This window comes from Lipomyces chichibuensis (genome assembly GCF_038497645.1).
Source record: "Lipomyces chichibuensis strain CBS 12929 unplaced genomic scaffold V1513scaffold_11, whole genome shotgun sequence".
NCBI lineage: Eukaryota > Fungi > Ascomycota > Lipomycetes > Lipomycetales > Lipomycetaceae > Lipomyces > Lipomyces chichibuensis.
Genome location: NW_027117463.1, coordinates 21,269 through 48,796, shown reverse-complemented (window position 1 = coordinate 48,796; position 27,528 = coordinate 21,269). Strand labels below are relative to the sequence as shown.

At 46.6% G+C, this 27,528-nt stretch overlaps 11 protein-coding genes across 11 annotated transcripts; 5 read left to right on the top strand and 6 right to left on the bottom strand.

Moving 5' to 3' along the window:
• Positions 1–256: 256 nt before the first annotated feature.
• On the top strand, positions 257–5,205 carry V1513DRAFT_457999 (uncharacterized protein; the record flags this gene model as incomplete). The annotated part of the gene is made up of 6 exons (XM_066899664.1): positions 257–407; positions 469–587; positions 637–698; positions 745–901; positions 952–4,826; positions 4,881–5,205. The coding sequence occupies 6 exons, from the start codon at positions 257–259 to the stop codon at positions 5,203–5,205; spliced, it is 4,689 nt and encodes a 1,562-aa protein (XP_066754122.1).
• A 119-nt stretch (positions 5,206–5,324) lies between these two features.
• On the bottom strand, positions 5,325–6,958 carry V1513DRAFT_442651 (uncharacterized protein). The gene is made up of 2 exons (XM_066897689.1): positions 6,472–6,958; positions 5,325–6,419 (listed from the first exon to the last, which is right to left on the bottom strand). The coding sequence occupies exons 1-2, from the start codon at positions 6,731–6,733 to the stop codon at positions 5,518–5,520; spliced, it is 1,164 nt and encodes a 387-aa protein (XP_066754121.1). The 5' UTR covers positions 6,734–6,958; the 3' UTR covers positions 5,325–5,517.
• A 63-nt stretch (positions 6,959–7,021) lies between these two features.
• On the bottom strand, positions 7,022–7,999 carry V1513DRAFT_442646 (Sybindin-like protein). The gene is made up of 4 exons (XM_066897688.1): positions 7,900–7,999; positions 7,777–7,847; positions 7,624–7,727; positions 7,022–7,563 (listed from the first exon to the last, which is right to left on the bottom strand). Exons 1-4 carry the CDS (start codon positions 7,951–7,953, stop codon positions 7,385–7,387), a joined length of 408 nt encoding a protein of 135 aa, XP_066754120.1. The 5' UTR covers positions 7,954–7,999; the 3' UTR covers positions 7,022–7,384.
• A 182-nt stretch (positions 8,000–8,181) lies between these two features.
• Positions 8,182–9,400, top strand: V1513DRAFT_442644 (HRDC-like protein). The gene is made up of 5 exons (XM_066897687.1): positions 8,182–8,679; positions 8,729–8,862; positions 8,940–8,988; positions 9,066–9,114; positions 9,179–9,400. Exons 1-5 carry the CDS (start codon positions 8,405–8,407, stop codon positions 9,194–9,196), a joined length of 525 nt encoding a protein of 174 aa, XP_066754119.1. The 5' UTR covers positions 8,182–8,404; the 3' UTR covers positions 9,197–9,400.
• A 1,666-nt stretch (positions 9,401–11,066) lies between these two features.
• On the top strand, positions 11,067–12,031 carry V1513DRAFT_457995 (uncharacterized protein; the record flags this gene model as incomplete). The annotated part of the gene is made up of 2 exons (XM_066899663.1): positions 11,067–11,424; positions 11,478–12,031. The coding sequence occupies 2 exons, from the start codon at positions 11,067–11,069 to the stop codon at positions 12,029–12,031; spliced, it is 912 nt and encodes a 303-aa protein (XP_066754118.1).
• A 51-nt stretch (positions 12,032–12,082) lies between these two features.
• V1513DRAFT_442634 (uncharacterized protein) lies at positions 12,083–12,959 on the bottom strand. The gene is made up of 2 exons (XM_066897686.1): positions 12,545–12,959; positions 12,083–12,489 (listed from the first exon to the last, which is right to left on the bottom strand). The coding sequence occupies exons 1-2, from the start codon at positions 12,576–12,578 to the stop codon at positions 12,212–12,214; spliced, it is 312 nt and encodes a 103-aa protein (XP_066754117.1). The 5' UTR covers positions 12,579–12,959; the 3' UTR covers positions 12,083–12,211.
• V1513DRAFT_442631 (Prefoldin beta-like protein) lies at positions 12,732–13,589 on the top strand. The gene is made up of 3 exons (XM_066897685.1): positions 12,732–12,858; positions 12,915–13,198; positions 13,254–13,589. Exons 1-3 carry the CDS (start codon positions 12,798–12,800, stop codon positions 13,287–13,289), a joined length of 381 nt encoding a protein of 126 aa, XP_066754116.1. The 5' UTR covers positions 12,732–12,797; the 3' UTR covers positions 13,290–13,589.
• V1513DRAFT_442630 (uncharacterized protein) lies at positions 13,467–14,639 on the bottom strand. Its single transcript, XM_066897684.1, has one exon. It carries the CDS (start codon positions 14,465–14,467, stop codon positions 13,613–13,615), a length of 855 nt encoding a protein of 284 aa, XP_066754115.1. The 5' UTR covers positions 14,468–14,639; the 3' UTR covers positions 13,467–13,612.
• A 547-nt stretch (positions 14,640–15,186) lies between these two features.
• On the bottom strand, positions 15,187–18,566 carry V1513DRAFT_468405 (fungal-specific transcription factor domain-containing protein; the record flags this gene model as incomplete). Its single annotated transcript, XM_066900124.1, has 3 exons — positions 17,917–18,566; positions 17,072–17,864; positions 15,187–17,022 (listed from the first exon to the last, which is right to left on the bottom strand). Exons 1-3 carry the CDS (start codon positions 18,330–18,332, stop codon positions 15,187–15,189), a joined length of 3,045 nt encoding a protein of 1,014 aa, XP_066754114.1. The 5' UTR covers positions 18,333–18,566.
• A 2,264-nt stretch (positions 18,567–20,830) lies between these two features.
• Positions 20,831–22,814, top strand: V1513DRAFT_29019 (uncharacterized protein). Its single transcript, XM_066894608.1, has 4 exons — positions 20,831–21,493; positions 21,571–21,652; positions 21,725–21,903; positions 21,962–22,814. The coding sequence occupies exons 1-4, from the start codon at positions 21,314–21,316 to the stop codon at positions 22,772–22,774; spliced, it is 1,254 nt and encodes a 417-aa protein (XP_066754113.1). The 5' UTR covers positions 20,831–21,313; the 3' UTR covers positions 22,775–22,814.
• A 39-nt stretch (positions 22,815–22,853) lies between these two features.
• V1513DRAFT_377965 (beta-lactamase-like protein) lies at positions 22,854–24,280 on the bottom strand (the record flags this gene model as incomplete). Its single annotated transcript, XM_066894965.1, has 5 exons — positions 22,854–23,270; positions 23,320–23,476; positions 23,524–23,901; positions 23,958–24,146; positions 24,204–24,280. 5 exons carry the CDS (start codon positions 24,278–24,280, stop codon positions 22,854–22,856), a joined length of 1,218 nt encoding a protein of 405 aa, XP_066754112.1.
• Positions 24,281–27,528: the final 3,248 nt, after the last annotated feature.

The window sequence follows — 27,528 nt, the reverse complement described above, 5'->3', positions numbered from 1 at the left end:
AGAGTCGGTAAATGCGACGTTTCTAAAGAGTCACAAGCCGCTTCGGAGGATAGGAATGTCCACTACAGAGGATCCTGGAGGCGGGAATATCAAGGTAGTGGTGCGGGTGCGACCGTTCAATAACCGAGGTAAGTGACCTACTACTGGTACAAATAAGCTTGCGAATTCTCATGCATGAACAAATCATCATTTACAAGATATTAATTGCTTAAAAAATAATTTAGAACGGGCCAGAAATGCAAAATGTATCATTCAAATGGAGGAGGACCAAACTGTGGTCCAGGCCCCTGACGACTCGCCAGGGTCAAAACCTTCTCCGTCCAAGTCATTTTCGAGAGCCGAGAAGATAAAGATATTTAAGTACGATAAGAGTTACTGGAGTTTCGACTCGATTGATGAAAAATATGGTGTGTACTCTCAAAGAAATATCAAACGGGCATGTGCGAAGTTGCTGACAAAGATCGGCAGCTGGCCAGGAACAGGTGTTCAACGACCTAGGCATGCCATTGCTCGATAACGCGTTTAAAGGCTTTAATAACTGCATTTTTGCATATGGACAAACAGGATCCGGAAAGTCATACTCTATGGTGAGCAGTATGTGGTTAAGATAAGGCAGTTAGTAGCTAATTGAGACAGATGGGTCCCCGGGACGAGCCAGGAGTGATTCCTCGGATTTGCCAGCAGCTATTTGCTAGAATGTTAGTGCTTATCCTTATTTACGTGTACCATGCTAATTATCGATAGTGCTGAGATCAGTAAGGACGAAAGTCATACATTCACTGTCGAGGTGTCCTATCTCGAGATCTACAATGAACGCGTGCGGGACCTGTTAAATCCGAAAAATAAGGGCAATTTACGAGTCAGAGAACACCCCTCGCTAGGGCCGTATGTGGAGGATCTGGTATGACTATTTATTATATCAATATTAGGGGAGTCTGCTAATTGCTGTAGTCCCGTTTGGCTGTCGGGTCCTTCGCTGAAATCGAAGAACTAATGGACGAAGGTAACAAAGCGCGAACAGTTGCCGCGACCAACATGAACGAAACGTCATCTCGGTCTCACGCAGTTTTCACACTAACAGTTACACAAAAGACGCACGATTTCGGGACCAATATGGATGCCGAAAAAGTGTCACGGATCTCGCTGGTCGATTTGGCGGGCTCTGAAAGAGCATCGGCTACAGGTGCAACTGGTAGTCGACTTAAAGAAGGCACTGAAATCAACAGATCATTGTCTGCTCTAGGTCGAGTCATTCGGATACTAGCGGATCTGTCTAGTGGCAAGAAGCAGAAAGATGCCGCTGTGGTTCCATATCGTGACTCCGCATTGACATGGCTATTGAAGGATTCATTGGGTGGTAATTCTATGACTGCAATGATTGCCACGATTTCGCCAGCCGATATAAATTATGAAGAGACTCTTTCTACGCTACGGTACGCTGACTCTGCGAAGAGGATTAAGAATCACGCTATTGTAAACGAAGATCCGAATGCGAAACTTATTCGGGAACTTAAAGACGAGCTGGGATTGCTACGGGCAAAACTAGAAACCGGAGACGGCAAAGTTGGCGAAGTTATTACTTCGGATAATCAACTTATTTCCATAACCGCTCCAGATGGCACAATTCGTAACGTTGCTAGGGCAGAAATTGCCGAGCAGTTGAATGCGTCGGAAAAGTTATTGAAAGAGATGAATCAAACCTGGGAAGAGCGACTAGCTATGACACAAGAAATCCACAAACAGCGAGAAGCCGCATTGGAAGAACTCGGTATCAATATTGAAAAGGGTTTTGTTGGATTGCACACGCCAAAGAACATTCCTTACCTTGTCAACTTGAGCGACGATCCATTACTAGCTGAGTGTCTCGTCTACAATCTTAAGCGAGGTAGTACTCGAGTCGGCAATGCCGATAGTTTAACAACCGCACAAATTCGATTACATGGATCCAAAATTCTCACAGATCACTGTGTATTTGAGAACGAGGATGGCGTGGTCAAAATCATACCCAATGATAATGCCGCCGTCATGGTCAACGGACTTCGGCTCAGCGCTGGAAGACGACTACATTCAGGAGATCGTATTATATTGGGAGATTTCCACATTTTTCGATTTAATCATCCTCAAGAGGCTCTTATGCAGCGTCACAAGGGAACTAGGAAAATACGACAGCCATCGCCTATCTATGCAGAACACAAGAAAGCTGTCTCACCGACGGAAGGGCTGAAGAGCAACTCCGCCTCCGACGATACAGAGAGAGCTAGCAATAGCTCAGATTACGTTGATTTTCCATCGTTTGAGGAAATTTCAAGCGGTGCGGGGACTCCAAATCCGCTATCGTTACCAGCGGAAGACACCATGGGTGATTGGTCGTTTGCGCGGATGGAAGCCGCTAAGACTTATCTTGGACCTGACGCAACTGCCAATATTGCTTCGTTGACCGACGAGGAACTTGACAGATTGTTCGATGAGATGCAACGCGTACGGTCTATTCGAAAGGGTCGTCCCGAGTCTAGCGTTGACATGCACGATGGAGACACGGACTCTCTGTTTAGCGTCAGCCCCTCTCCATTTGCATCACGCGATCGTCGAAGTACCAACGGAATCTACGATTACTTTGCAGAGGACCCTTTTTTGCCTACAGCATCCAGCAGAAGCTCTACTACTGATGTGTATAGACCAGATAGCTTGAAAACGAAGATAAATCAGGTACGGACCGAGCTTCGTGGCCGTATGGAGGTACAGAGAGAGCTGGAGAGTAAATTGCGAGAGAATATGAACATTTCGCCGTCACCGTCTCAGCATTCGGAAAAGGAACTGGCGGACAACTTACATAGGCAACTCTCTGTTTCATCGCCTCCATTTACTCTAAAGCGAAAACCGGAATTGTCTCAGGAGGAGAAAATACTTTCAAGCAAAGTGATTGCAAAGTGGCGACGGCAGGGCTCGTTAAGGATGATAGACGCCATATATCGGCATGCTTTACTGCTCAAGGAAGCGCAGATCATGAGTAACGAGATGAATCAAGATATCCGTTTCCAATTTACAGTCGTGGATGAAGGTTTTGTTGCGGCTTCTTCGTATGATTTGGTGTTGAACAACGCGGAACCTGAGGAGGACGAGGCACTTATGAATGCAACCAAGCCAAGTATAGCAGTGAGAGCCATGGATTTCAGAAATGAAGTTATTAAACTTTTTTCCATCGAAAAGCTGGCAAGTAAGGTCAAATCCATGCGGAATATATACAATGAGTCGCCAATGTACGCTGAGCTCCACGGACTTTCGAAAACTATGCCGTTCTCAGAGACTTTTTTACAAAAATACACGTATGTTGGTGATGCGTATGTACCAATGATAGGTGCCTTACGGGGTTACAAGACGGAGTTTAGTAGTGATATTATATCGCCACACACCCTGAGTGTCATTGGTCTAGTTAATGTTTCTCTTGAGCCATCGGAGAGTGAACCTGCGGATCCTAGCGACGGATTGTCTTCTTTCACCATAGTTGCTCATCTAAAATCAATACTTGGCTTTTCGGAGCGCGAATTTACAGAAGTTCATGTGCAGATGTTCCTTCCAGGCGGAAATGAAACATCCTATCCGGGTGGAATTTCGACGAGCCAGATAGTGAGCAAATTCGGAGATAGTGCGGTAAATTTTGACAGCTATCACGCAATCAGTTTCAGCTCAGGTCTATCCGCTCCAAATGCGCGAAATCCTGCAAATTCCACTCTATTGCAGTTGAAGGTTTTCGCAAAAATTTCAAGTATTCACTTGGAAAAGCTCCAGAGTTGGGACGATATGAGGGAAGAAGGCGCAAAAACCGACGCAGTGTCGAGTGGTTTGGACAAATCTGACTTGGCAATTCAGAAACATGATGCCTTTGTAAAGATTCAAGTGCTCGAGTTGTCAGATTCTGGATTATACGAGGCCGTTGATATTCTTCGTGGTTATAATGACGAAAAGGGATTGCTGTATCTCCATATTGGTGTTCAGAAGCGAATTCGATTATCAATTACGCATTCGTCTGGCGACAGCTTTGATTGGAGTAATATATCCAAATTAGCGGTTAGCGATGTGCGCTTGATTGATCCGCAAGGTGACATACACAACTCGCAGAGGAAATGTGAAAGAGTCGAGCTACGGTTGATCAACAAACTGAAGACGATCGCGAATGCAGATGGTACCAGGACAGTCACAGTCATCGGCCAGTGGGATTCCAGTGCCCATAGTTCTATTTTTTTGGACAGCACTACTGCTGATAAGTGCCGCATCGTCATAAGTGTTAATTGGCAGGTCTCGACTCCATCAATCACATCCCCAGTAGAATTTACGACCAATCTTGTGGGCGTGATGCAGGGAAGGGCAGCTCGCGCGCCGTCCAGATTGTCATTGGTCTTGTCATCCAGCCGGATCACGCATTCATATGTTGCTTTATTCCAGGTTCAGCTACAACCGTATAACGCAGCAGATCCGCGACCGCCGTGCATCCAGAGTACCTACATTAGTGGCGAAGAATATCTTGGCACATGGAAACCGCGAGGAGTATCGTTGGTCGGGCAATACACAGCCGCTCGCAATCTGCGAATCAAGCGTGCGGAGCTTGATCATACGAATTCGGTGCTGTGTTATGTAAATGTGAAGGATTTTCCACATTCCGAGGGCGAAACTTTTGATGACCGTCAAGTGCGCTTGTTAGTAATGGCTTTGAATTTGTGGAAACGGAATTTGAGATATGGGCGTGCTCGCAGTACATCTCCCATTTCGTACCTAGCAAACCCGCAAGCCGGTATGAAGTATGTTGCCGATGTTCGTCAAGTACCAAAAAGGTGGGTTTTATTCCTGTGGCTTACTTGCAAAGGATGGGTCTAATCATAATATAGTTCAACTTCAGTGAAGGGTGGATACGCGTGGATGCCAGATGACGCGATGCAGTCTTGGGAACGGCGGTACATTGATCTTCGTAGACCATATTTGCACGTTTACGATCTTCCGGACATGGAAGAAGTTTTCGCCATCAATGTAACTCAATGCCGGATCGGGTATAAACCTGAGGTATTGGAATCCCTTCAACGACCAAATATTTTTGCGATATACACTGACAATGGGACTCATCTTATCTGCGTTAAGTCTCATAGCGAGCTGAGCGAGTGGGTCATGAAGATTGGACAGGGGTTTGGAAGTGATCAAACAGTAATGGAGGATTAAATTGATTATTTGTGTGTTTTGGTGTGTGGCGTTATGTGTTTCATATGGATTTGGAATTGGAGTTTTTTTTTTCTTGACGGGATCCGTTTAATGGTTTAATGTTTGCCATAGAGACGACGTAAAGTATGAGCGTCATGTTTAGTATTTTATTGGTAGCATTGGATTGTACTAATGTCATGGCCTTTGAACTGCACATCTGCTCATGTACGAGAGATCGCTATGTCAAGTCAGTTGATAGCCTATGGTAGCATTGAGCGCTGCATCGTCGATATATGGATCATTTTTCCTTAGATATTCCTCCATCGTAGACTATCAGGTGGTAAATAATGACACCCGGGGTGTTCGGAAGAAAAAGGAATAAGTCTTGGCTGTGCGGGTGGCAATATTCTTCGAGTCACTGGCTGCCCACTGTCTAAACTCACGCCATAGCTCCTTCTTCTCTGCCATAAGTTTACGTCGGTGCCCTTCACTGATATCCTCTATTGCCAGTAAACGATCGTACTCATCCATAATCTGGACAGCGTCGTAGTAAACTTCTAGTCTGTTCTTCTCTAGATTATTCACGTAGCTATTCTGGAACGGCGACGGACATTCGTGATATACATTCATTTCCAATCGTTTCGCTGCTTTCTTCAGATCAAGTGTGCTTTCCTGAAGCAGCCTTGCAAAGTCCTTCAATTGTACTGATTTAATCTGCACTTCGTCATGTATTTCCTTTACTTGCTCTAAAACTTTGTTTGAGTCCATCGCGTCGATTGAGACTAGTTGATTTTCTATCCTTGTAAAGAAAGTACCTAGGTCCTCCTCGATGGCTCGCGCAAACTCGAATTTTGCGATTAATTCTTTATTATTCGCGTACTCGTGGTACATCTCTGTGCGTACAGTTTTGGCGCCCGATGACATAGATTCACAATCGAACATTTTCGGATTAACATCGAGGGTGGCCAGATTCTTTCCGCGCGTCCGCGAGAATTCAGGAATCGTTGTCGGTTTAGTGGCCATGTACTTCTGACTCACGTCGTGTATATCCTTCGTGACTGCTAATTGAACAAGGCTATTCGCGCCGTACGGGATTAACGTGGATAATGCCGGTTGCTCTTCTTCACTATCACTTGACTCTGAGCTTCCATCCACGTCATCGAGAGAATCGTCATACATGACTTTAGGATCGACAGGAATCGGCTTGAACGCAGAATAATCTTCCGGAGCAAGCTCTGCTCTATAATTAGTTCTTGTACCATGCAGCGCAGTGGACCATCACTCCACCTTTTGCATAATTCTCCACAAAAGATTGCGCAATGCCACGAAGTGAGGGCCAAAAGCCGACAGATTCATTCTCCTCTAGATGCGGCGTGTCCTGCGTCACTGGTGAGTAACTGTCGTTTTCTGCCGACGAGGCTCGAGAAGACAACGTTAAAGAGTTGTTATCAGAGTCTATTCCGAGCACAGGATGCATCTTCAATGACTGCGGAACAAGACCCGCCATGCCCTGTATAATTCTCATATCGATCTCCGAGCACTGATCCATAGTGGCCTAACAGAACCAATCGTGTTGTTGCCTAACTGATGAGAGGAGTGAGTAGATACCCCCAGATGAGCAACTGCAACAGAAGTTCGGTATCTGAAATCGAGTCAGAAAACATTGTCGACTAGGGATATATATAAGTTACTACAGAAATGAGCTGGTCTCGTGCAACATCTGTCAGTTCCGGCCGCATTGTATTGTGGAAACTGTGGCGTATCTTGATGATGGTGATTACGGCTCGGTTGAGGCTTGAGTATGCACCTGTCTGTCTGTGCACAGTCATTATAATGTTATTAATTCAGAGCACAAGATGGCATTATATAGTTTCAGATATAGTAATGTAATGACCGCTAATTGGCACTCGAACAAGACAGTCTCTATATTATTTGGCAACTAGACAACGCTGACCAGTACCATCATATATCCGAACAATATGCATAGTCGCTACTTAATTAGACTAAACCTGTCCCTATCTACTTCTCAATTACGGGCATTCAAATGTACAATGCCATACTCCCACGAAACGACCCCACATATCGTACAAAACGCTATTAAACTCCGGAACGATTCTTATACATAAATAAAGGAATCTAAGTAAAGCAGACATATGACCCAAGCAAATGAACCGTAGCACCCATGGCAAGTCAGGATAACCTATGGTATGCCTCTGATGTATGTGGCAAGGTGGCGGTCAAAGAGTTCACATCTGACCGGCATTTCAATTTGATAAAACGGATTCTTAATGACATAATCTGCATATAGTTCGTATATTCGTCGTAAAATTGCGTCGGTATTTTGCTGCCTTGGTTCCGAAATTAACAAGAATTTGGTACCTATGTTGATCATTGTTAGCCACCGTACACCCAGACAGACAGAAGGACCAGCAATAGTACCTGTTAACGTTTGGAAACACTGTAGTCGAAATGTTTCTGTTTCTAGCACTTCTATACCCGACGAGGATGGTACTGGAGATATTTGTGATGCAATTGCGTAGACACTGGAAATATGGTTAGTATTCCCACTTTGTAAATAGAAAAGACGCTTACGCATGGAAGGTGCCGGAGAGGACGAGATAGTCGTTGGATGATAATCGCTTCAGCCCTTCATTGAAATCACGCTAATGGACTGTTACAAATCAATAATGGATTTAAGGGAATTGAGATGCATACTTGGTAAATCAATCCAGCGGCTTTGTTGAGAATGTATAACGAATACACTACCATTGTGTGCTAAATAAAAGGAAATATAATGTCAAACATAGGTCCATAGTACAAACGAATAAGAAAGGTATCTCGGCCAAATACACTCTTTTTTGGTCGACGAAGTCGAGCACCAAGGCAGCTTTTGCCCTTATTTTTAACTTTCTTGTTTCCTAAACTGGATTAGCGCCTGCGACCAGCGTCACATCTGATATTTCCGCACTTCTCTCACACAACGTCCATTCTAATTCAGCATCATACGTATTCGCCCCGCTACACTGATCCTCGGGATCGTGCCGAACAATCTCACATATTTCATCTTAACCGATACTCTGCATTCCTACTCGACATTTGCTGCTCGCGTATATCGGTACCCGACGCCCGGCACGAAGCGCACTCGCCGCTCGTTGCTAGAGAAGACTTTCTTCTGTCTCCGTACTAGCACCATTCCATACCCTGAAATCCACCATACGGCATGTCTGCTACCCGACCGCGGCCACGACGGCTTATCAATGGTGTGATCGAGGACGTCGACGCGTCTGTGCTGAAACTCGGGCCTGAGTTCGATGTCAAACAGGTCTCGCACGACGGCGAGGAGATGCCGCTGATCGCGCTGAACCTGTCGGAAGTAAGGCTACTTATGATGGCTGCTATGCGGCAACGGAGGAGGGAGATGAATGGGCAGGGTGGGGGGTATGACGACATGGAGCAGGATGATATGGATGAGGAGGAATTGCTGTCATCGAATCAGTATGGTCGTCGTTTTACATTTCGGCATTGATGCTGACTGACGTTCCAGAATTGTGCGAAAAACGCAAGAATATCTGTCGATATTTGCGAGATTCAGAGATGAGGATACCGTGAGCGCTGTCGAGCATATCTTGAAAACTCCCGAAAATGCGGACTTACACCCATTTGAAATTGCTCAATTAGGTACTCTTGAATTAGTTTTTGTGTCTATCAGAAGAAGCTTGTGGGATTCCCGCATATTTGATACTAATCGGTCACAGGATCTTTATCTTGCGAGGATGCGGAGGAAGCGAAGACATTGATTCCAAGGTAAATCTCTTCTATCAATAGAGATAGCGCCTATGATCCTATTGTGGAGCATCTGAATGACAGCTTACAATCGTTAGTCTTGCAAATAAAAAGTCAGACCAGGAACTACAGGCCCTTCTCGACAGTGTGAGTGTTACTCTCATATTTCTTTACCCAAACGGAACGATCAACTAAACTTGCTATAATACAGTTAAGACGATACGGTTAAAAGATTTTTGTACCATCAATATGTATTTTAGTGACCACCGACTTGGCGGGAATGTGTTTTTGCATTACAGACTTCAAAATTCGTTTCTTCATTTATTATTAAATTGGGTTATTACGACAAAATTTTCATGGATTGGTTAGCGCGAGATTGCTCGCACTGTATTTGTATATATATAAATTAGAATGACTTATAATCTGTTTGACTTTAGCAATCGCGGAGGTAAACGGAATTGCTCGATCGTGATACCCTGCAATCTCTTTAAAGGGCGATATTAAGTATGTATGCTGGCTATGCTGCATGCGACTATAGAGAGAGGGGACTTTCCCGTAACGGCAAAATGTTTCCATTCAGCATTACTATTTATTATCTTATCCTCTGTATATTCCATGTGAGGCTGTTCAAAACCAAGGCGTAAAATGCACTCTCGCACTTAGTTCTACATTTCTAGATATATCCTTTTGCTATTCAGCCAGAGTGCTGGCATCGGGAACGAATCTGGAGACCAAGACCGTCTTCATAAATTGCGGTGCCAATAAGAAGTCCCCGTCGCTCAATGTCGCGGCAATGTTATCCGACGCCTTCTCGCCGCACGAGGCTGACATATATTATATCTTTTGACTAAGACCCCGAAACTAAACGAAACAAATCCTATAGCTCAGACAAGAACTGCCTTATTTGAGAAGTTTCTGCGGGGTAAGGTGGCGTAAGAGTTTCAGTGAGCATCTTGTACACGTCAGCTACCTTTGCCAACCGGGTACCATATAGGCCAGTGTAGAGCCCCTTATTTACCGGGTAAGCATCATCTCCCCGCATCCTCGATTTCCTACCACCAAAGTCAACATGGAATGAATATAGAAGGGACCTGCTTGACCAAAGCTACGATATTAACTGATCACTATATCCGCTGAGGTATCCTTATGATCGCGGTTATCCTCGTTCGACGAATATTATCGAGGTAGTAATGCCTCCATTTTCGAAACGAAAACAAGATCCGTCAGATGGATTCATCAGAGTTGAGAATGCGATGCACGCTTCGCAGCCCCGGGACCTAAGTCCGAATGTCGAATGTGGTACTCCGCCACAACGATCTAGCCGCTTTCGTTCACGGCAGCGTCCTGAGTGGGAAGGAGTCACGCTTCAAGACGCGCCATATGACTCCGATGTAGACAGTAGCGAAGATGAAGATCTTGTTGCAGCTTGCGCGGCAGAGCAGGGTAGTCCCAGTCCGAGAACTCTGATGATGAACGAAGAGTCTGAGTCGTTTCTCCCGTCGGGCTCGCCGATGCTCTTGAACGGTAATAGGTTGTCGATGCAGAGTAATGGTAGTAGTCTTTATATTACGAATTTGGATGAGAATGAGAATGATTTTACGAGTGAGGCGGTGACCGGCGAAGATCTGGAGGCTTATATTAGCGACCATGAAGGCGAGCAGTCATCAGCTACTGCTTTTCCAAAGGTCATTATTCATGTGGATGAAAATGACCCGGAATCAGTACTCCAATTTGAGCAGGAATCCAACAGTACGCATATACCATCTCAACCAGCCGGTCCATCCATTTTAGACCCATCTGCGCAACAGCCGCAATCATACATTGGACCTCCTATGCCATCCATACCGCAACCGTCCCCAAGAGCACACCAACAGTACATGTTAGATTCAAATCCAACAATTGTTCCGGTATCCCCACACCATTACCGTCCTCCAGCACCTGTCTCAGCATTACCACTACCTCTGCAGATACCAGCTGATGGTCACCTTTCCCCTCACACTGCATGCGATGATGCTGACGACACACAAAGCACCGCATCTTCCTCCTCTGTCGCCTCAACAACTTCAAAACGCCACAGGCTCAGCGCCGCATTCCGCCGCATGCGCGCGGCCTCGGACGCAAGTTCCGCATCAAGCATATTCAAGCATGGGCGGCATCGGAGCGCAAGCCAGACGTCTTCTGTACATGTGCCAGAGGACTTGCCGGCTTTGCCGGATGAGGCGATGATTCCTGGCCTGGAACGGTCGGACACGGTTATCCAGCGCGCGGAGGAGGCGTGGGAGAATCGTGCGGTTGCCCTGGCGACGAAGGAGATGGTTGCCGATGGCGGTGTTGTCCGTCGTATGGGACAGTTGAGTGTAGCGGACTCTCGCTTGGTGCGGCAGAGGAGCCCGAGTGTTGGGACGCCGGAGATGGAGGCGAATATTCAGACTGCTATCGATTTACATGAGAGAGGAGGTAAGTGCGTTGCTATTCCGTTGCGGAAGTGTTTATACTGATGTTGCAATAAGATTTGGTAGAATCGACGCAAATGTTCGGCTGCCTGGCAGATCCGAATGGAGACAACAACGCACTGGCGCAAGTCCTATACGGCCTTGCGCTGCGCCACGGCTGGGGCATCCAAGCCAGCCCCGACAAAGCGATAGCTTACCTGCGCATGGCAGCTTCCAACTCCGCCGTCATTGAAAATGAGGCAAAGAAAGCCAACACAAAATTCACGCCACGGAGCCGTAAAACGGGCGCAGGAGGCGCAAAAGGTGAGCTGACGCTCGCCATATTTGAACTCGCGAATTGTTTCAGGTTCGGCTGGGGTGTGGACAAGGATGCAGTTGCAGCCAAGCAATATTATGAGACTGCAGCCCATTTGGGGGATCCGGATGCTATGCTGGAGGCTGGTTGGTGTTTGCTGACAGGCTCTGGGTGCAAGAAGGATAAATTCATGGCAGCGCAGTTTTACAGGATGGCGGAGAAGGCAGGTAAGGAGGAGGTTGGGCAGTCTTGGATTTGGAAGGAGAAGTACGATCCAACGCCGGAAAACATGGAGAAACACAGGCGAAGAGTATGAAGAGGAAGAGGATAAAGAAGGATTAGCCATGTATAATAGGGAAGCGTTGTATATGTAATGTAATGTAACTGCATTAACAATGGAACGGAAGAATTACTTTACATATTTTAAGAATGACACCAAACCAATCCGAACCCATATGTGCTATATACAAAAGTCGACAATATCTCCTGCGCAGACTCACTTCCACAGCTTATCTCGCAACGCCAACTCCTTCATCGCCATTTGTCTCGCGATTTCATAATCCCTCTCCTCCCGCTCCCGCATCCCATTCATAAACGCCCCTATCTTTGCCGCCCGTTGTCGTCCTTCTTCATTATTCTGGCGGCGGCGGAGCAAACGGGCATCGTGCAGACACCTTTTGACATCGTCACTTATGTTGTTGCACTTGAATTGGCGCTCCATAAATGACAGGTTGAAGTGACAATCGTTTAGAGCTTGGATGAGGCTCGAGCAGTCTGTGTAACCGTTAGTAGTTGGGTGGTGCCATATCAGATGGAGAATGGAGAATACCTATGAAGTCGGGGTGATCTAGGTTCGGATGCATCCCGAGAGAATTGACGTGGAAACAAAATTGAGATGTCAAGAGCAAAGACTTCTATTAATTTTACTCGATCAGATCGAAGTAGTCGGAATTGACAAGATCCGCAAATTAACGCCACAGCACCGCCACAGAGGTGAGAAACAGCTCGAAAGGGTAGGGCTAAATCACGATGATTTGCGAAGAATCGAAGGCACGACTATATAAAAGCCGGTCACAAAATTAATGCAGGAATCAAGTAGTTCAAGTGCGGCGGCTAGCGGGATTGCGAGTAAGAAGCAAGCCGGTAAGGTACTTTAATTGTGTGTTATTGCAAAATTACTAACAAGTTTGAGCTGATAGATCTCCAGGCGCAGTATAACTCCTATAAATCAACACTTCAGCAACTCGCGCAGAAAATTGGAGAACTAGAATCTGAAGGAGATGAGCATAAATTAGTTCTCGAGACGCTTCAGCCTCTTCCTGGATCGCGCAAGTGTTTTAGGATGATTGGCGGTGTGCTGGTGGAGAGGACAGTGGCCGAGGTTATTCCTGCACTAGAGACGAACGCGAAGGGCGTGGAAAGTGTGTTGCAGCAGCTTGTGAAGGAATATAAGAAGACTGAGGAGGATATGAAGAAGTGGCAGGTGAGACTTGTGCGAACGGATTCTGTTTGTGAGGAATGCTAATGAAGAATAATAGACGAAGAATAAGGTGCAGGTTGTTCAGGGGCCATAATGCAACATGATCACGATCAATTGAGGAGATACGATGCAGGCTTGCATTCTATATGCAGGATGCCACACGAAGTACCATTGACTAACGCACGATTACTCATACATCACAGACGAGCAATTACGATAGCACTTCATTGTCATTCACAACTTACAAGATGCAATATGCAAAACTACGACGAGCGAGAACAGACAACCAGCTTACCCAATCCATAAACAATAAACTTGATTTAAAGTGATATATAACTATGTACAATAAAAAGTATCGTAAATCGTAAATAACCAATAAACTCCAATTTTGTCGAGATTAATCAAATCAACGGATTTCTAAGCGCCGGCTTTCCGCTGACCGGGAGGATCGCCGAATATCCTGACGGCACCAAACCGCGTGTCTCGACTAACGACACCCTTCTCAATCTCCTTCTCGAGCACGGGATTCGAGATGCCGTACTTACTCCATCGAACGACCGGCGCGCGCACGATACTCTGCATTTTCGGTGCGCCGTCGACTATGCCTTCTTTTTTCAGCTTTGCGATAAACGCATCTGGATCATCGATCGCACCGAGTTTTAGTCGCTGCAGTTTTGCGATGTCTTCTGACGCCGTTTCACGCTGGGAAGTGAGCAGCTCGAGCGTTGACGACAGCGCGATGTAGTCTGTATTGGTGTCGAGATCGATGGCGACGGTGGGCACACCCTGGTCTTCAGGTGGCAAGTGGTCTTCACTTGTATCTGCGGAAGCAGCAGCACGTTCTTTAGAGCGGGTTGTGACGGGGGTGATCGGTGGCAAGTTTGCGAGTGCGAGGCGGCGGGAGAGCGACACCTGAGTCTTGTTCGGGTACGAGCTTGTCCGTGGGACGGCGGTTGGAGTATCATAGTAAGCTGGTGTCGATACTGCCGAAGGCGTTGTAGTTGGAGAGACGCTCCGTGCGACCGCTGCATCTTCCACGGTTTCCGTTGTGCAGACGGCTGTCTGTTCAACCGACCCATCAGTCATCTCGATGTCCGCCGTCTGCGTAGCCTCAGCTTCGAGCGCAGCTTTCTCGTCGATGACTTCCTCGACTGGCATGCTATCGGCCTTTTCTTCTTCAATTTCCTTATCCTTTTCGAGTTCCTCCTGCTCCCTCTTAAGCCGCTCCATTTTCTGGAGGGTCTTGTAGTGCATAGGCGATTGCCTCGTCATGGCCGACCCCGTAGAGCGACTGCGGTTGCGATTGTAGTCGCGCTGCTCGCGGAGCGGAGGGGGGTGGCGAGTGCGAGTACGAGTACGAGTGCTGGTGCGCGTTGTGATCCTGCGTGCAGACGTCGTGGCGAGTACTGTGAATAGTATGTAGTGGAGGTAGAATTAGTAGAATGAAATGCGGCGATTTTGACATCACGAACCGCGACTTTTGGATGCGACCGGCATCTTCGAGAGCGTTTGCCATGTGCGCTCGCACACCCTTACCCTCAACCACGTACGGTGGTCGCTCCATCCTTGGTGCAAGTACACGCCCAAAATCAATGATGTCATAGCAATAAATTTCAGATTGCGAAAATTATAAGTTAAGTTTAGTTAACCTTGTTACCACACAAATCAATAATTTCATTTCTATTTCATAATCTTGCTTGTTTGATTAAGCACGCATACATATCGATTAATAATCACTCGTCAAGCATACTGTACTCTAAACCATAACTATTCCCAATCCATTCATCCCATTCCGCAATAATAATATAACAAATGAAACATATATACACATATGACAAAATAGTCGTACACACACTACATTAAACTATGAGCAATTGAACTATGCGGTAATGAACTCCGTCCCAATTATTATTCCAATTACAATTCCACTTATTCCCAACTTTATAACCCTCACGAACAAAACCGTATTCAAATAGAAAGATGCTTAAACGTTAGAAGTTCGCACTGCCTTGGTTGAATGACACCCCATTCACAACTGCCTGCGCCGATGCAACGACCGTTGCCACCTGCGACCGTGACGTCCGATCGTCCATCCCGTCCGAAGTGTCCATCAAGGTAGGCTCGGGTGTCAATCCTGTATGCATATTGAGATCCCATCCGACTGCCTGAAAGCCAGGCGGCCCGTTCGTGAATCCATCACCTCCTCCGGGAGCCAGTCCCCCAAGTGAGTTCCACGTCGTCGGGTTCAGGTCCATGCCCTGCATAAACATATCCCATTCTTCCCAGTTCATTCCTTGCGGAACATCATTGCCTGGCGACTGAGTCATCAGCATCATTCCCGCGTTCGAAATCATCCGCGTGTCAACCGGCGATAGCATCTCAGTAGAGGCGGTCGTGCTGCTACTTGTCCCAGGGCCCGTGATAGACCCAGCGCGCGATCCGCCACCAACACTCACCGAACTGGCCTCAGTCTGCTCATCGCCGCTGCCCGCGTGGACCCCGTTTCCATTAAGCCCGTTCAAAAACAGAGAACCATTGGGATGAATAGATTGTTTCGCATGCGACAAAGGGGACCCATCCAGTTGTGGTTGCGGCGTCGCGTATACCTGTTGCAACCAATTCGGATCAGGGAGACGCTGCAACCTGAATGGCGCGTCCATGTAAATCTCATCTTCCTCTGGTAAAAACGTGATCTCAAAAGACTGAGAATCGACTTGCATAGTAATCGGTCCCTGTTCTTGTGACCCCAGCGCACCCATAGTCATATTACTATCCATATTAGTCGACGCAGGCAGCATGCCCAGCGTCTCATTGACCACGAGTGGTTCAGAATCGTAGTTTGCACGCGAGACATCGATGTTCATCGTCGGCTCCGAAATGCCAGAGGGCATATCCGCCGAATAACTTTGTCGCCGAATCAGCGCATTCTTCTGCACATTCATACGCTCTTCCGGAGTCATCTTTTCCATCTCATAAAACCTCTCGAGTAAACTCTCAATCAACCCGTGCTTTTTAGCCGCAGACATGTCGTACCTTCCGACCGAAGCATGAATCTGTCGCGATACATCCACTGCATCACGAACTGTCTGTCTCTGAAACAGAGACATGGAGTCCATATTCGTATAGAGCTCAACGCACAGCATAATACATGCGTGGAAAAAATGATTCAGCATCAATCCGTCCGTGAACCACGCAAACGTGTTCAGCGTCTCCCGCGCGGCCGGCGCATGGTACAGCCAATTCTGCCGACGAATGATCTGGAGCGACGCGTCCATGCATTCGTCCTTACTGCGCTTGAACTTTGGATTTGCTTGTGCTCGAGCCGCGAATGGTCGATGAAGAACTATTAGTGACTTTCGGTACTGTAGGTCGAGTAGGAAACGCTGCATGATGATATGCGGCGGGTCAAGCGGGTTCGACGCTTCAGGCGGAACACGTAAATATTCCGGATAGTTCGCAAACGTCGCTCGTAGTTCCGCATCATGCGCCAAAATTGTATCGTATTCTGGCCGCGGACGCAGCGAGAACGTGCCAGACACAATCCGGCACAGTACGTTAGCCATCTTACTATGGCACAAAAGATATGAGGTGTTAGTCTCCATCTCCCATGGTCGAGAATCTGGTATCTTCTGTGAGTTGGGGTTGATGTCAACGTCATCAATGTTCAGGGGCATTCTAACGTCATGCTCGCCTGCTCGTATTGTCAACGGTAGGCCCTCGTTAATTGAAAATAAGATGTCCAGCGATGTCACAATGCACCACATTTGCCGCCGTATTTCCGCTTCGTATGGAGAGATATTAAACCATTTAGGATCGCGATGGAGACCCTAAATCTCATCAGCTGCCTGCTAAAATACGTTTCCAAGAATAACATACCATAGACTGTGCTATTCGTATTATTATGCCCACAGACACCCAAGTCTTGTCCATCCAATTTCCATTGAGCGCCCTTCGTGTTTCTGACATAAGCCATAGCATCAACGTCCTGATAATCACGATGCTGCCCTTCAGCATGAAATTTCCTTCCACCAAACACACTTCAGCCGCTTTCTGCCATCCAAGCCACGTGTCAAGCTCTCGTCCTAAATACGATGGCGGCGCTTCACCCTGGCGAAAGGACTGCAATGCGATCGCCAAAATACACAATAACATTCCAATCCAAACAATATCGGTATTCTCCGGATTACTCCAAAAGGAAGCGTATTCATCCTCAAACACAGGCCTGTGAAGTACATGATAGATCGGATCGAAAAATTCAAAATATCTATAAACGAAAACATCGCACTCGGCCTTGCCCGGTATTAGTGCCAAAATATCTGACCGTTCGACTCCTCTCACGCTGTTAAACGGAAAGCCGTTCTGACATTCGGGCCCATTTTCTGCATCTTTACGCATTGAGCGATGTGTACTATCGACATGGAATTGCTTGCCTTTCTCAAACAACGCCTTCACCTCGCTCAGTTCATTCAATAGAGCCCCCCAATGCGTTTCTCCATGATACATGGCCTTGCCCCTTTTGTCCAGTTTCATCATTCCGAGAGACTCTCTCACGGCATCTACATCTGGCGCGAGCTCGCCTGTAGATTTCAATTCTAGGGGTCGATTACTTGATTCTTCTCCGTTTGAATCCTGAGGACTATCTGAATCCCCACTAGACGTGTGCATCAGCCTGTATCAGAAATTAGAACTATTCAGCTACCAATACGATAATAAGTAAATACCCTAACACCAAGCTCTCTAGCTTATCCAGTCTATTCTGGAGCTCAACTCCAGTCGCCCGCTTGTTCCCATTCAACGCACCATTAGCAAACAATTGCGGGGGTAAGCCCTGATTACTTGCCACCTGTGCAACAGCCTGCGTGATGTTATTTCCCACTAAATAAACGCAGGCCCCTTCCTCCCCTCTCTTCATACAGTTCTCACACGGATGCCCGCGATTGCATTTTAATTTCCTCTGTCGACAAAAGTTACACGACAAAGGCACCCGATTCCGCTTACGGATGGTTTTATGGTCTGCCGAGGCCGCAGTGTTGATCTGCGGCAGTTGCGGAGGTGTGAGACTTGATGAAGAGGTGAGTGATCGCTGGGATGAAGGTGATTCACCCATTCCTTGTTTCACATCTGCCGGTGGGACCATCGTGATTTTATGTCGCTGCCGACGAAATGAATGACTAGTTGTTACTGAAGCGGCTGTAGGCTTCTGACGTTCACTAAGGAGCGTACGTAAGTCAAACAAGTGACCGACAAGACGTATACGTCAGATTTCAGATAAACAAATGGGACTGACGACAAGGATCACAAATAGACATGAAATCGTCGTCGGTCTCAATCTGGCGACAGGGAATAGGGTGAGACGTAATGGTGATTGAAAACGGAGATAATCTGAGGGTGCGATTCGCAGGCTCTGAGGTGACAACCAGATCAATGACGTAGTCTGCGAAAAGATAATTGTAAGTAAAACCACACCAATTAACATCATAAAATTAAAGATCCAAAAAAATTCGCAATGTAAAGTACTGGTGCCCGGCCGGACGGATCAATCCCGTGCAGCAGCGTTTCGATCGCAATATTGATTCAGCGGATTTATCAACTGCTGCATCAAACTCGATTCTATTGTAATAGTGCTAAACCATCCACTGAACAGTACGAAACGGTGACTGATCGCAATGAAAGCGTGTAGATATACGCCCAAGCGTGCCCACTGCAAGCTGATGTAAATGCAGTAGGAATGGCACGGAAATCAGTACCTTAGAGAAGCCACTGCTGTTGCAAAGCGCTCGCAGCTCGGAAAATTAATAAAAATTAGGCAGACTTACTTGGGTAATTCTATATACTTTGATAAGAATTAATTTGTATGACTGAGTTAGTGGATTAGTCGGGACAAATTAGGGAGCAGAGTAGAGGAGAGCAATCAGCGGGTGTAAGCGTTTAGCGTAGTAGTGGGCCAACGTGAACGATGAGTTAGTGCCAAAAGTTGTTTCCTGGCCGTCGATAGTGCGACAAACTTTAATCCTAATTCTTCGGTGGACATAGCAACCCATTAAGGGGCCCATTTTAATAATTGTTGTTTTATTTTTTACTGCATCGTTGTTATAAAATTAGTCTAAGGGCCGGTAGATATAAATTCCAGTGGCGACTAGAAGTGGATGTCGACCATATTTATACTGTGTGAACTTCCTGTAAGCTTTTTCGCAAAACCAGGCTAATCGAAATTCATAAATCTGGCCGTTACGTAAGTTAAATTTTGTGATTTTGTGAATTTCATCCGCGAATCTGGTAAATTTCGCGCTAAGGGAAGTTAAGGCACTCACTTTATTACGCTCTGCTTAGTAACAAATCAGGGGATGAGTTTGAACCACTAGAATAGCATTCAAAGTACCAGTACTCAATCAAACAATGCCTGCGGCCAACCTTTTGCCGCACGAACCTTCTGTGGTGACTCATTTTTTGCTTGAGGGCCAAATCATTGGTAGTATTTTGGAAGCAAGTCAATTGACAGAACATCACGAAGTCAGGTCAGCTACCCAATCATAATTGTTTATACTTAATCTATTCTTTAAGTAGGCGTTCAGTAATGCCTTGAAAATTCATATGAAAGTGTAGGTAATTCCTTGCATTCCGCTGGATTTTGGCGGTGGACCGTGAGTCGCGTTGGGCTCATTTATCAGCCATGGCCATGGCATGGCGCCTTTTGGCTTGACTTACTTTCATATAATAGTCCCTCTCATACCTTCACTCGATTGCATTTCTACTCAATGACTCAAGTTTTATCTATTGCATGTGACTAAGTATCCATTGTTTATTGGTATTGATCTTGTTCCTGCATTAAATGCCTCCAATAGTAAAAAATTGCTCAGAGACTTAAATAAACGGTTGGCAAGTAAGGCATGGATTTCATCGAAGGCTACCTCGTCAACTCAGAAGTAATGCACATACACATGACTTTATTCTTTTTTGTCTACTTATGCATTTGTTCACGTTTATTTGATCTGATGTCCTGCCTGGTAGTGGATATCCGGATATTAACAACAACCCTGACCCCAAGTCCAACCGTCGAGTCCTCGATATTCCTCTTTGCAGCCAGCTTGACCAATTCCCAAGTCTCGCATGCAATAATCATTGTTAATCAGTCCATCTACGAAGCTTTTTAGAAATTAGAATCTTTTTTACATCGACTGCTAACTAGCCGAACGTATGCAAATGCGTGATCCCAGACTGTTGCTTCACGGATGTTAGCACAAAGTGGGAGACCGGACAAGATTATTCGTCTTCTAGAGCGCATTGCTGTGCGCTGAGGCTTGTCTCGATGCCATCTGGTCTTACCAAGGCGGCATGCAAGATGGAATCACCAGATCTCGGCATTTTATTCCAGAATAAGACGTTTGGGGGCCCACTAATACAAGTGTGACAGGCATCCTGAATAAATTCGTTAGGTCCACACCGTCTTAAGAGCTGCGAGCAGCGAGCGATACTGCTACGAGACGAATGTTGCGCTTGCAGATAGTGCAGGTGCTGATCTAGTGCCGATAGAAGGATTTTTCCAGATTTGTGCGATGGCGAATTGCATCCTTTCGCTTAATCAGCTAGATCAATTTGAGAGCAGAATTTGCTCACTATAGGTTAATAGTTTACCTTGGCGGGAATCTGGGTGCAAAATAACCTCTGCCTAAGTATGCCGCGTAGGTCAGTTGCTAGCTACTTTTCAGTCAATATGAAGTATTATGGGTTACAAAACTTAAAACTTTATCTTATTATCGCCCTGATATCAAAGCTATAACTAGTGTTACAATTATAGCGGTACAAATGGTTGGTGTTTGGTGAATGAATTGTAGTTGACTATGGCTAAATGTCGAGTAATGAATTGCACGTGTTGTATTCTGTCCGTCCTTTCAAAATTAGCGAATTCGCGTACTATTTCCAAGTAATCCATCGGATTAGCGTGTCGTTAACTGAAGTCAGTGAACGTAGGTTTTGCCTCCACGCTAAGATTATCCATTGGACGCTGCTGCTGCTGCTGCTGATCAGGAACCTGATGGTTACCGAGTCAGTTCGATGAACTTTACAACTCCATGCGGAACGTCTCCCCACCATTCACTCCACATATAGAAAAAGCCAGCAATGAGTGTGATTTTCCCGTTCCAGCTGCCAACAACTGGCGTATTCTCGTTCTGCAATTGTATTAGCTCAACTGAACGGTACCAATTACTTGCCGACACGGACGTTCAGCGGGCGCGGGTACGCGATGTTTTGAAACGTGCAAAGAGGAGCAACATACAAGACATGCTTGAAGTCGTCAAGGTCGGTTAATTTTGCTCGATTTTGGAAGAGAAGAATTCTATGGGGTCGTTAGTTCTTGGTGTGGCTGACAAAAGTAGACTATCGAGGATTATATACCACATGTGTTCACGATTAAAGAAGGATTAGAAGCTGGTGATTTATTGCTGGATGCCGAGATAGGTATGAATTGGACCTGCTCCGCTGAGGGCATAAGGACTGCCACAATGAGCATTTGCTAACGAGAAGTACCAGTTACGTCTTGGCGATTACCACTCACTTCATCTCATGTACATCTCGTTGAGAACCAAAGAGTCCAGGTCCCGACTATATATTTCGAGATCTCGATGACGCTGCTCACGTATGCGTTGTCGTTACTTTCATTGGGCGAGGAAACTTACCAAGTCGGCCAGTCAGAAGAAAAATGGAAACAAGTAATTCTATACCAGTTTTGATCAATCGCAAGAACGGCATGTGTGCTAATGGGAATAGGCTACAGCTCATTTACTATCCGCGCAGGCCGTGCTGACATATTTATCTACACATCCACTACAACTTGGTAGCGCGCCTCCGCTAGATTTACAACCATCGACACTGACACCAATAATAAAGCTAATATCAGGCTCGCTCCACCTGCTCGTCGTCTACAAATCCCTACCATCCACACCGTCGACATCGAAACCACCACCAGCAAGTCTAATGTCCCGCATCTCAATATACGGACTCGAACAATTTTCAGCAGCACTGTCCTTGCTCTCAGCACCTTTTCAAAACGATGCGTTGCAGAATTGGCTGCAAGACGCGAAATCATACGCGACTGCGGTCGCGCAGAGGTATATGGCTGTTGAGCGGGAAAGCAAGGGCGATGTCGGGTCTGCGATTGCATTTTGTGTTGCAGCGAGGGCGGAATTGAAGAGCGGGACTGCGGCGGAGATATTAAAGCATTCGTCGAAATTTCTGCACAAGAAACCGAGCGTATTTGGCTCATCTTCAGCATCATCCTCTTCGAGTGGAGGTGGGGGGAAGCAGAAAGATGGTATACAAGTGAACATAAGAGCTCTACGTTCCGAACTCGAGGACCTGGAGAAAAGTTACCGGACGCAGAATGATAGCGTTACGTTCCAGAGGATCCCGGATGTGAAGGAGATTAAACGGAATTGGCCGTCGGGGAGGGAAGTTGTCGCGCCGAGAAGCGAGTGGGTGCCACCCAAGAGCTTGGTTGACTGGGACAACGTAGAGGATGTGGTGGAGGAAAGTAGGCATGGGGTCAAGATCGGATATAGTGGACAGGGGCAGTATTATTAAGTTGGAATCTGTATCAATGGCATGAATATAACACCTCTAACTCCCCCAGGCTATTTACAAAATCATTATAACCAAACAGCTACCACCTCGTTTGCCCATCTGCGACCCTTCGGACACCAGCTAACCTTCGGCGCTCGGCCCCCCATTTATCAAACCACACACGCATCTGATCACGAGCACTCTGTGTCCCGACGTTAACTGTCGGAATAACCCTTCCGATCTGCAAACTGGTGCAGAAACACGTCAAGTCTCGAAAGCTAGAGTGCTCGCTGTAGGGTATGTCAAAATACATTACGGACTCTGTCGATCCCCGGGACGGGATCATATCGGATTCGGAGAAGGGTGAGTGCCACAAGTTGATTACTGTCTCAACCGATGGCGTCGCTTTGGGTGTGGCACCGCGGGAGATGGGAGGTTTATATGCCCAACCTGTTGGCCTGAAGCCGACGATACTGCCGTAATGGGGCTTGAAATGTTCCAAATATGCAGAGAGTGTCTATACCAATTAGCAACCGCCATGCGGTTTGTGATAGATAATCACTCACGTCGGGCCGTATTTCTTGTAAACTAACGAGATGCACTTGACCTTCCAGGGGATCACTTGTCAGTAAACCGTCAAGTACAGGGTCTTGCAAGCAAGTGTATATCCTCCGCTTATTCGGCGGTGCAAAAATCTTCGCGCCGATCTTCTTCGCAATCCCACTGCGCCGTCAGCACCGGCCCACGATAGGCAATCTCAAAACACTTACATAGCCATACGCTCCTTTCCAATACTATATGTTCCCACAATAATCAACCACCTCCCGATCGCATCCTGCTTTGTGATCGAAGCTAGCAATTTCTTCATCAATCCCTGATTACCTTCCGATTTCCGCGATATTATGCGACATGCAAACTTGTCGTCTCGGGTAAGCTTGTAACATACTTCCGCGCACGCGTCCACAACGTCTGCTTGGTGCGGAAAGGCGTATCTAGGACTAAGGTAGGTCGTGTCTAGGTACAGGCTGTCTACGCGTTTATTGCGAATAGACGGGTGGGTTATATGTGCTGGACTTGCGCGGAAGTCGCCTGTGTGGAGGATGCGTTGGCTTCGGGTTTCGAATAGGAAGAGCACTGAGCCGGGACAACTGCATTCAGTCAGCACATCATGAGAGATGATGGAATAGGACGACGAAGTACGTACTGATTTGCGTCAATTAAGGTTACGGCGAATTTACCGAGCTCAATACGTTCATTCATGGGGAGCATGACGATAAATTGAGGGTTGACCCGTAATTGCTGTATGACTAACCGCCCAGTGACTTCTGAGCAGTAGATCTTGCCATGCGTCCATGTCTGAGATAACCCGCCATAATGATCCGAATGAAAGTGTCTATTTGTATCAACGCTGATTGGTTCTGGCAGTGCTCTGCTAACTCATGAGACTTACGTCAAGAAATACATCGATATATTCGGCACGGCGCCAAACCTGAACGCATCAACAGCAACACCAGGTTCGATGTTCATAATCTTGTAGAATGGGCATCGCCGAATCTGATCAACGTTCTGCCAGTTCGTGGCCGAATCATTGCCTCTAGTCGAACTCTCGCGGCGCTGAAATTTTGTGGTCGCAGTTGTCCACTTTTGAGATTCACGCCTTCCTACGAGTAATTGCGAGATTGCATTTCGCACCTCGTGCGCATTTTGAGGGGTTGACGATTGGGCTTCAAATGTGTCCTCGGAGGATGGTTTTGGGGATGGTGGTTCTTGCTTGATTTCGATGTCGCCAAGATAATCTGACGAGATGTCCTTCTCGCCACTGTTCTCGTTACTATCAAAGTTGTTGTCGTCATTATTGTCACTGATATCGTCGATCTGATCATTACTGCCATCCTTATTATCGCTACTGTGGTCCACATCGTCAATGTCGCTTGGCGGGAACTCAGCGTCCTGTTCCACCAGATCCTCCGCGGCTGCTTGATCGAGGCACGAATTCACATGGCTCGCAATAACCTATCATGTCAGCTCAATGATTTAAATGATTAAAATGAAATGACTCACATCTTCCATCTGATCGACCAGTTCCACGGAGCAAACCGGACAAGTAACTGTCTCCCTAGAAGCGATGGGTGCCATTTCTTCTAGCGACTGTTCAGTTGTGATTGTCGTGTTCGTCTCCCAAGGGTCGTGAGTAGCCGTGCCTGCGACGTCATGAACGATTTCGAAAGGTGAAGCACTATACAGCGCCGTCAATCTTGTACTGTCCTCTTCGCTGTCCTCAGCCACCTCATCCTCAAGAACAAACGGCACTGCGGACGACCTGCTAATTCGCTCATTGTGCACAGGCATTGAAGTATCTTTAACAGGCTCATCACTTTTCACTTCAATAATGTCAACCCGGCGTTCGTTCACAATGCTTTCATATACGTCGTCATCGTCATCGTCTTCGCCTGCCAAAAACAACCCACCACCCCCTAAATGATTTGCAAATCCCGTGCTCCCAATGCTAGTGCTCTCGCCTGGCTTCAATCTCTTAAAGTAATTCAACAAACTAGGACCAGTATGCCCATTTTTATTCCCTGCCTTTCGCTTGTTTGGAGGCGCTGGTTTATTGAATTGCGTGATTGAGGAGTTTTTAAGCAATTCTGCTTGGCCAGACTTAGGGGGTGGCATGATCGTGAGGTCTGAATATTCAAGCTATTACATGTATGGCGCTCTAGTAGATAGATACATCGGAATGCCGTCGCGTTGTGTTTTTGTGTTCGCCGATCGCAAGATATGAGTTGTCGACGCGTCAATTTGGCGCTTGATGCAACGAAGCCAAAATAACAATGAATTGCATAAGGCCGCAAGGTCTAGCGCATTTGTGGCATTTCGCTTAGCACTTTTAGAACATAGCAGGCTTAGAGCCGTTACTTATAGGTGCTGACATTGAACTATATTCAGGGATAATTGTTGAACCATGTCAGCTCAACTGATACATTTCACATATGCTATCGTCGCCCGATTGCTCTATACACTGGTGAATGATTATCTCAGATTGATTTATGCGCAGCCAAGGTCGACCCGGATGGCTGACATTTGACATTATGAGGGATAGCATTCCAAGAGTAAGTGGTATTCCAAATTCGCTCAGTTCTCGCTTTACGGAGGAAGTTTACAAAGCCCCGTAATACAAAGTACATTACATTAGTTGCAAAGTGTTTAGCGCATCGCTCACTTCTGGGGTTGGGTTGCGGCGCTGTGCATCGAAACCCATGAATTGAATAGAGATCAATACAACCAAATGTAAATGGCAACGGGCCGCCAATTAATTCTGGGCCGGAGTGTCATCTTTGATACTAGTGTAGTATTCTAGAGTGCATTGGATGTTCCCTGTTGGCAGCAGGATGGTACTTCTCGGCAGTCGAGGGACCGATTAATTTATAATCCTCATCGAACGATCCAGCGCAACGGTGCCCGTGTCATTATTACTCTTACTTTTGTTGTTATCGCGCTCCTATCCCAGAGTATTGCGTCGAAAGTAAGGTAAAGTAAGGTTTCAACTCGCCATGCTTACCGTCATTTGGCTCGGCGAGACGTTTTGGGTACGTCGCGCTGGATATGAATCCGTAGTGGTCAGATCAGATCTAAGTCAATCAGACCCGGATCTATCGGACCGGCAAGCAGACAATCCTCGACGAGTTGCTGCGTTTCATTGTATAGCCGGGAGAAAGTCAGTCTCGGGCTAGCCTCACTAACGCGGCCTCGTGTTTGCCATTCACGCGCCGGTCAACTACGGCTATAGAGATATTGAGCTGGGATGTTTCCTGATCTGGGCGCGCAAGTAGAATCAATGTTTCAAAACAGGCGTCCAATTTTAGACTAGATAAGACAACGATGTCCCGAAGTAGAATTTGTTACGTTGGCCCGTTGTAAAGAGACCTTGTTCGCCAGTTCGAAACATAGTCGCGCTAAGCACACTAGTTCGCCAGTCGACACAGATTACTACAGATTACAGATCGGATCCGCACCCGAGACTGATATACTGTATCATATTACAAAACGCTAGCACGGGCCAAGGTAAGTAGCCTAGCACAAAAATGGATATTGGCGTGCGGCGTCCTAAAGCTCTGTGGGTTAGGGTCTAACGAGGTCGGTAATCAAGGCCATCGACGATCGGATGACACGCGCCGATCAAGCAGATCGTGTGATTTTACTGACTACCCGATACGGACACGGGATACAGAAGTATATATGTGATCTGTGGGAGGAGTTGACGAGCGAATCGAGTTTAGACTGACTACGACCGTGTATTTTGAATCGAGGGACGTGTAGTATGGTTGGCGGCATTAGCTAGCAGTCAAAATACAAAATAGAGAGCTAGCCTGAAAGCAGCAGATATCGTCACTTCCACAGTCATGTTTTCGGTAATAATACTATGAGACATGCCAGCCTAATTAGACATTCATCACGATTGGCAAGTGACAGTCTCAATTTCAGGGTTGAGGGAAGGGTTCTTGTTTCTGCACTTTGCAAAGTGTAAACGGTTGACAGCATGGTGTAGTCATGTATCATAGACTAAGCTCTAAGCAGCCGCTTTTGCGCAGTGAACGGTGCTGTGGTTGTTCGGCAGGAAGATTTAGCCAATGCGATAAATTGTCGGTAGCACTCCGACTTTGGCATGCCACATCATCTGGAGGCGTTCATATAGATGCATGAATTTTCACACAGAGTATATATATGTGATTAAGGAATGATTGTCAGAGACTATTGATCGTCGCGTGGATCGAGTG

Bases quoted from the DNA above. Each gene is read 5' to 3' on its own strand.
- V1513DRAFT_442646 (XM_066897688.1), bottom strand. From the start codon at position 7,953: ATGGTAGTGTATTCGTTATACATTCTCAACAAAGCCGCTGGATTGATT. The intron at 7,728-7,776 runs GTAAGCGTCTTT...CCATATTTCCAG, and splicing joins CTCTCCGGCACCTTCCATGC to TGTCTACGCAATTGCATCAC. The intron at 7,564-7,623 runs GTACTATTGCTG...TGATCAACATAG, and splicing joins GTGTTTCCAAACGTTAACAG to GTACCAAATTCTTGTTAATT.
- V1513DRAFT_29019 (XM_066894608.1), top strand. From the start codon at position 21,314: ATGAGTGTGATTTTCCCGTTCCAGCTGCCAACAACTGGCGTATTCTCG. The intron at 21,494-21,570 runs GTCGGTTAATTT...TGACAAAAGTAG, and splicing joins ACATGCTTGAAGTCGTCAAG to ACTATCGAGGATTATATACC. The intron at 21,904-21,961 runs GTAATTCTATAC...TAATGGGAATAG, and splicing joins CAGAAGAAAAATGGAAACAA to GCTACAGCTCATTTACTATC.
- V1513DRAFT_442631 (XM_066897685.1), top strand. From the start codon at position 12,798: ATGCAGGAATCAAGTAGTTCAAGTGCGGCGGCTAGCGGGATTGCGAGT. The intron at 12,859-12,914 runs GTAAGGTACTTT...TTGAGCTGATAG, and splicing joins TGCGAGTAAGAAGCAAGCCG to ATCTCCAGGCGCAGTATAAC. The intron at 13,199-13,253 runs GTGAGACTTGTG...GAAGAATAATAG, and splicing joins AGGATATGAAGAAGTGGCAG to ACGAAGAATAAGGTGCAGGT.
- V1513DRAFT_442634 (XM_066897686.1), bottom strand. From the start codon at position 12,578: ATGCATCCGAACCTAGATCACCCCGACTTCATAG. The intron at 12,490-12,544 runs GTATTCTCCATT...ACGGTTACACAG, and splicing joins AGATCACCCCGACTTCATAG to ACTGCTCGAGCCTCATCCAA.
- V1513DRAFT_442651 (XM_066897689.1), bottom strand. From the start codon at position 6,733: ATGGATCAGTGCTCGGAGATCGATATGAGAATTATACAGGGCATGGCG. The intron at 6,420-6,471 runs GTGGAGTGATGG...ATTATAGAGCAG, and splicing joins TGTGGAGAATTATGCAAAAG to AGCTTGCTCCGGAAGATTAT.
- V1513DRAFT_442644 (XM_066897687.1), top strand. From the start codon at position 8,405: ATGTCTGCTACCCGACCGCGGCCACGACGGCTTATCAATGGTGTGATC. The intron at 8,863-8,939 runs GTACTCTTGAAT...AATCGGTCACAG, and splicing joins ATTTGAAATTGCTCAATTAG to GATCTTTATCTTGCGAGGAT. The intron at 8,989-9,065 runs GTAAATCTCTTC...TACAATCGTTAG, and splicing joins GCGAAGACATTGATTCCAAG to TCTTGCAAATAAAAAGTCAG.
- V1513DRAFT_442630 (XM_066897684.1), bottom strand. From the start codon at position 14,467: ATGACGAGGCAATCGCCTATGCACTACAAGACCCTCCAGAAAATGGAG.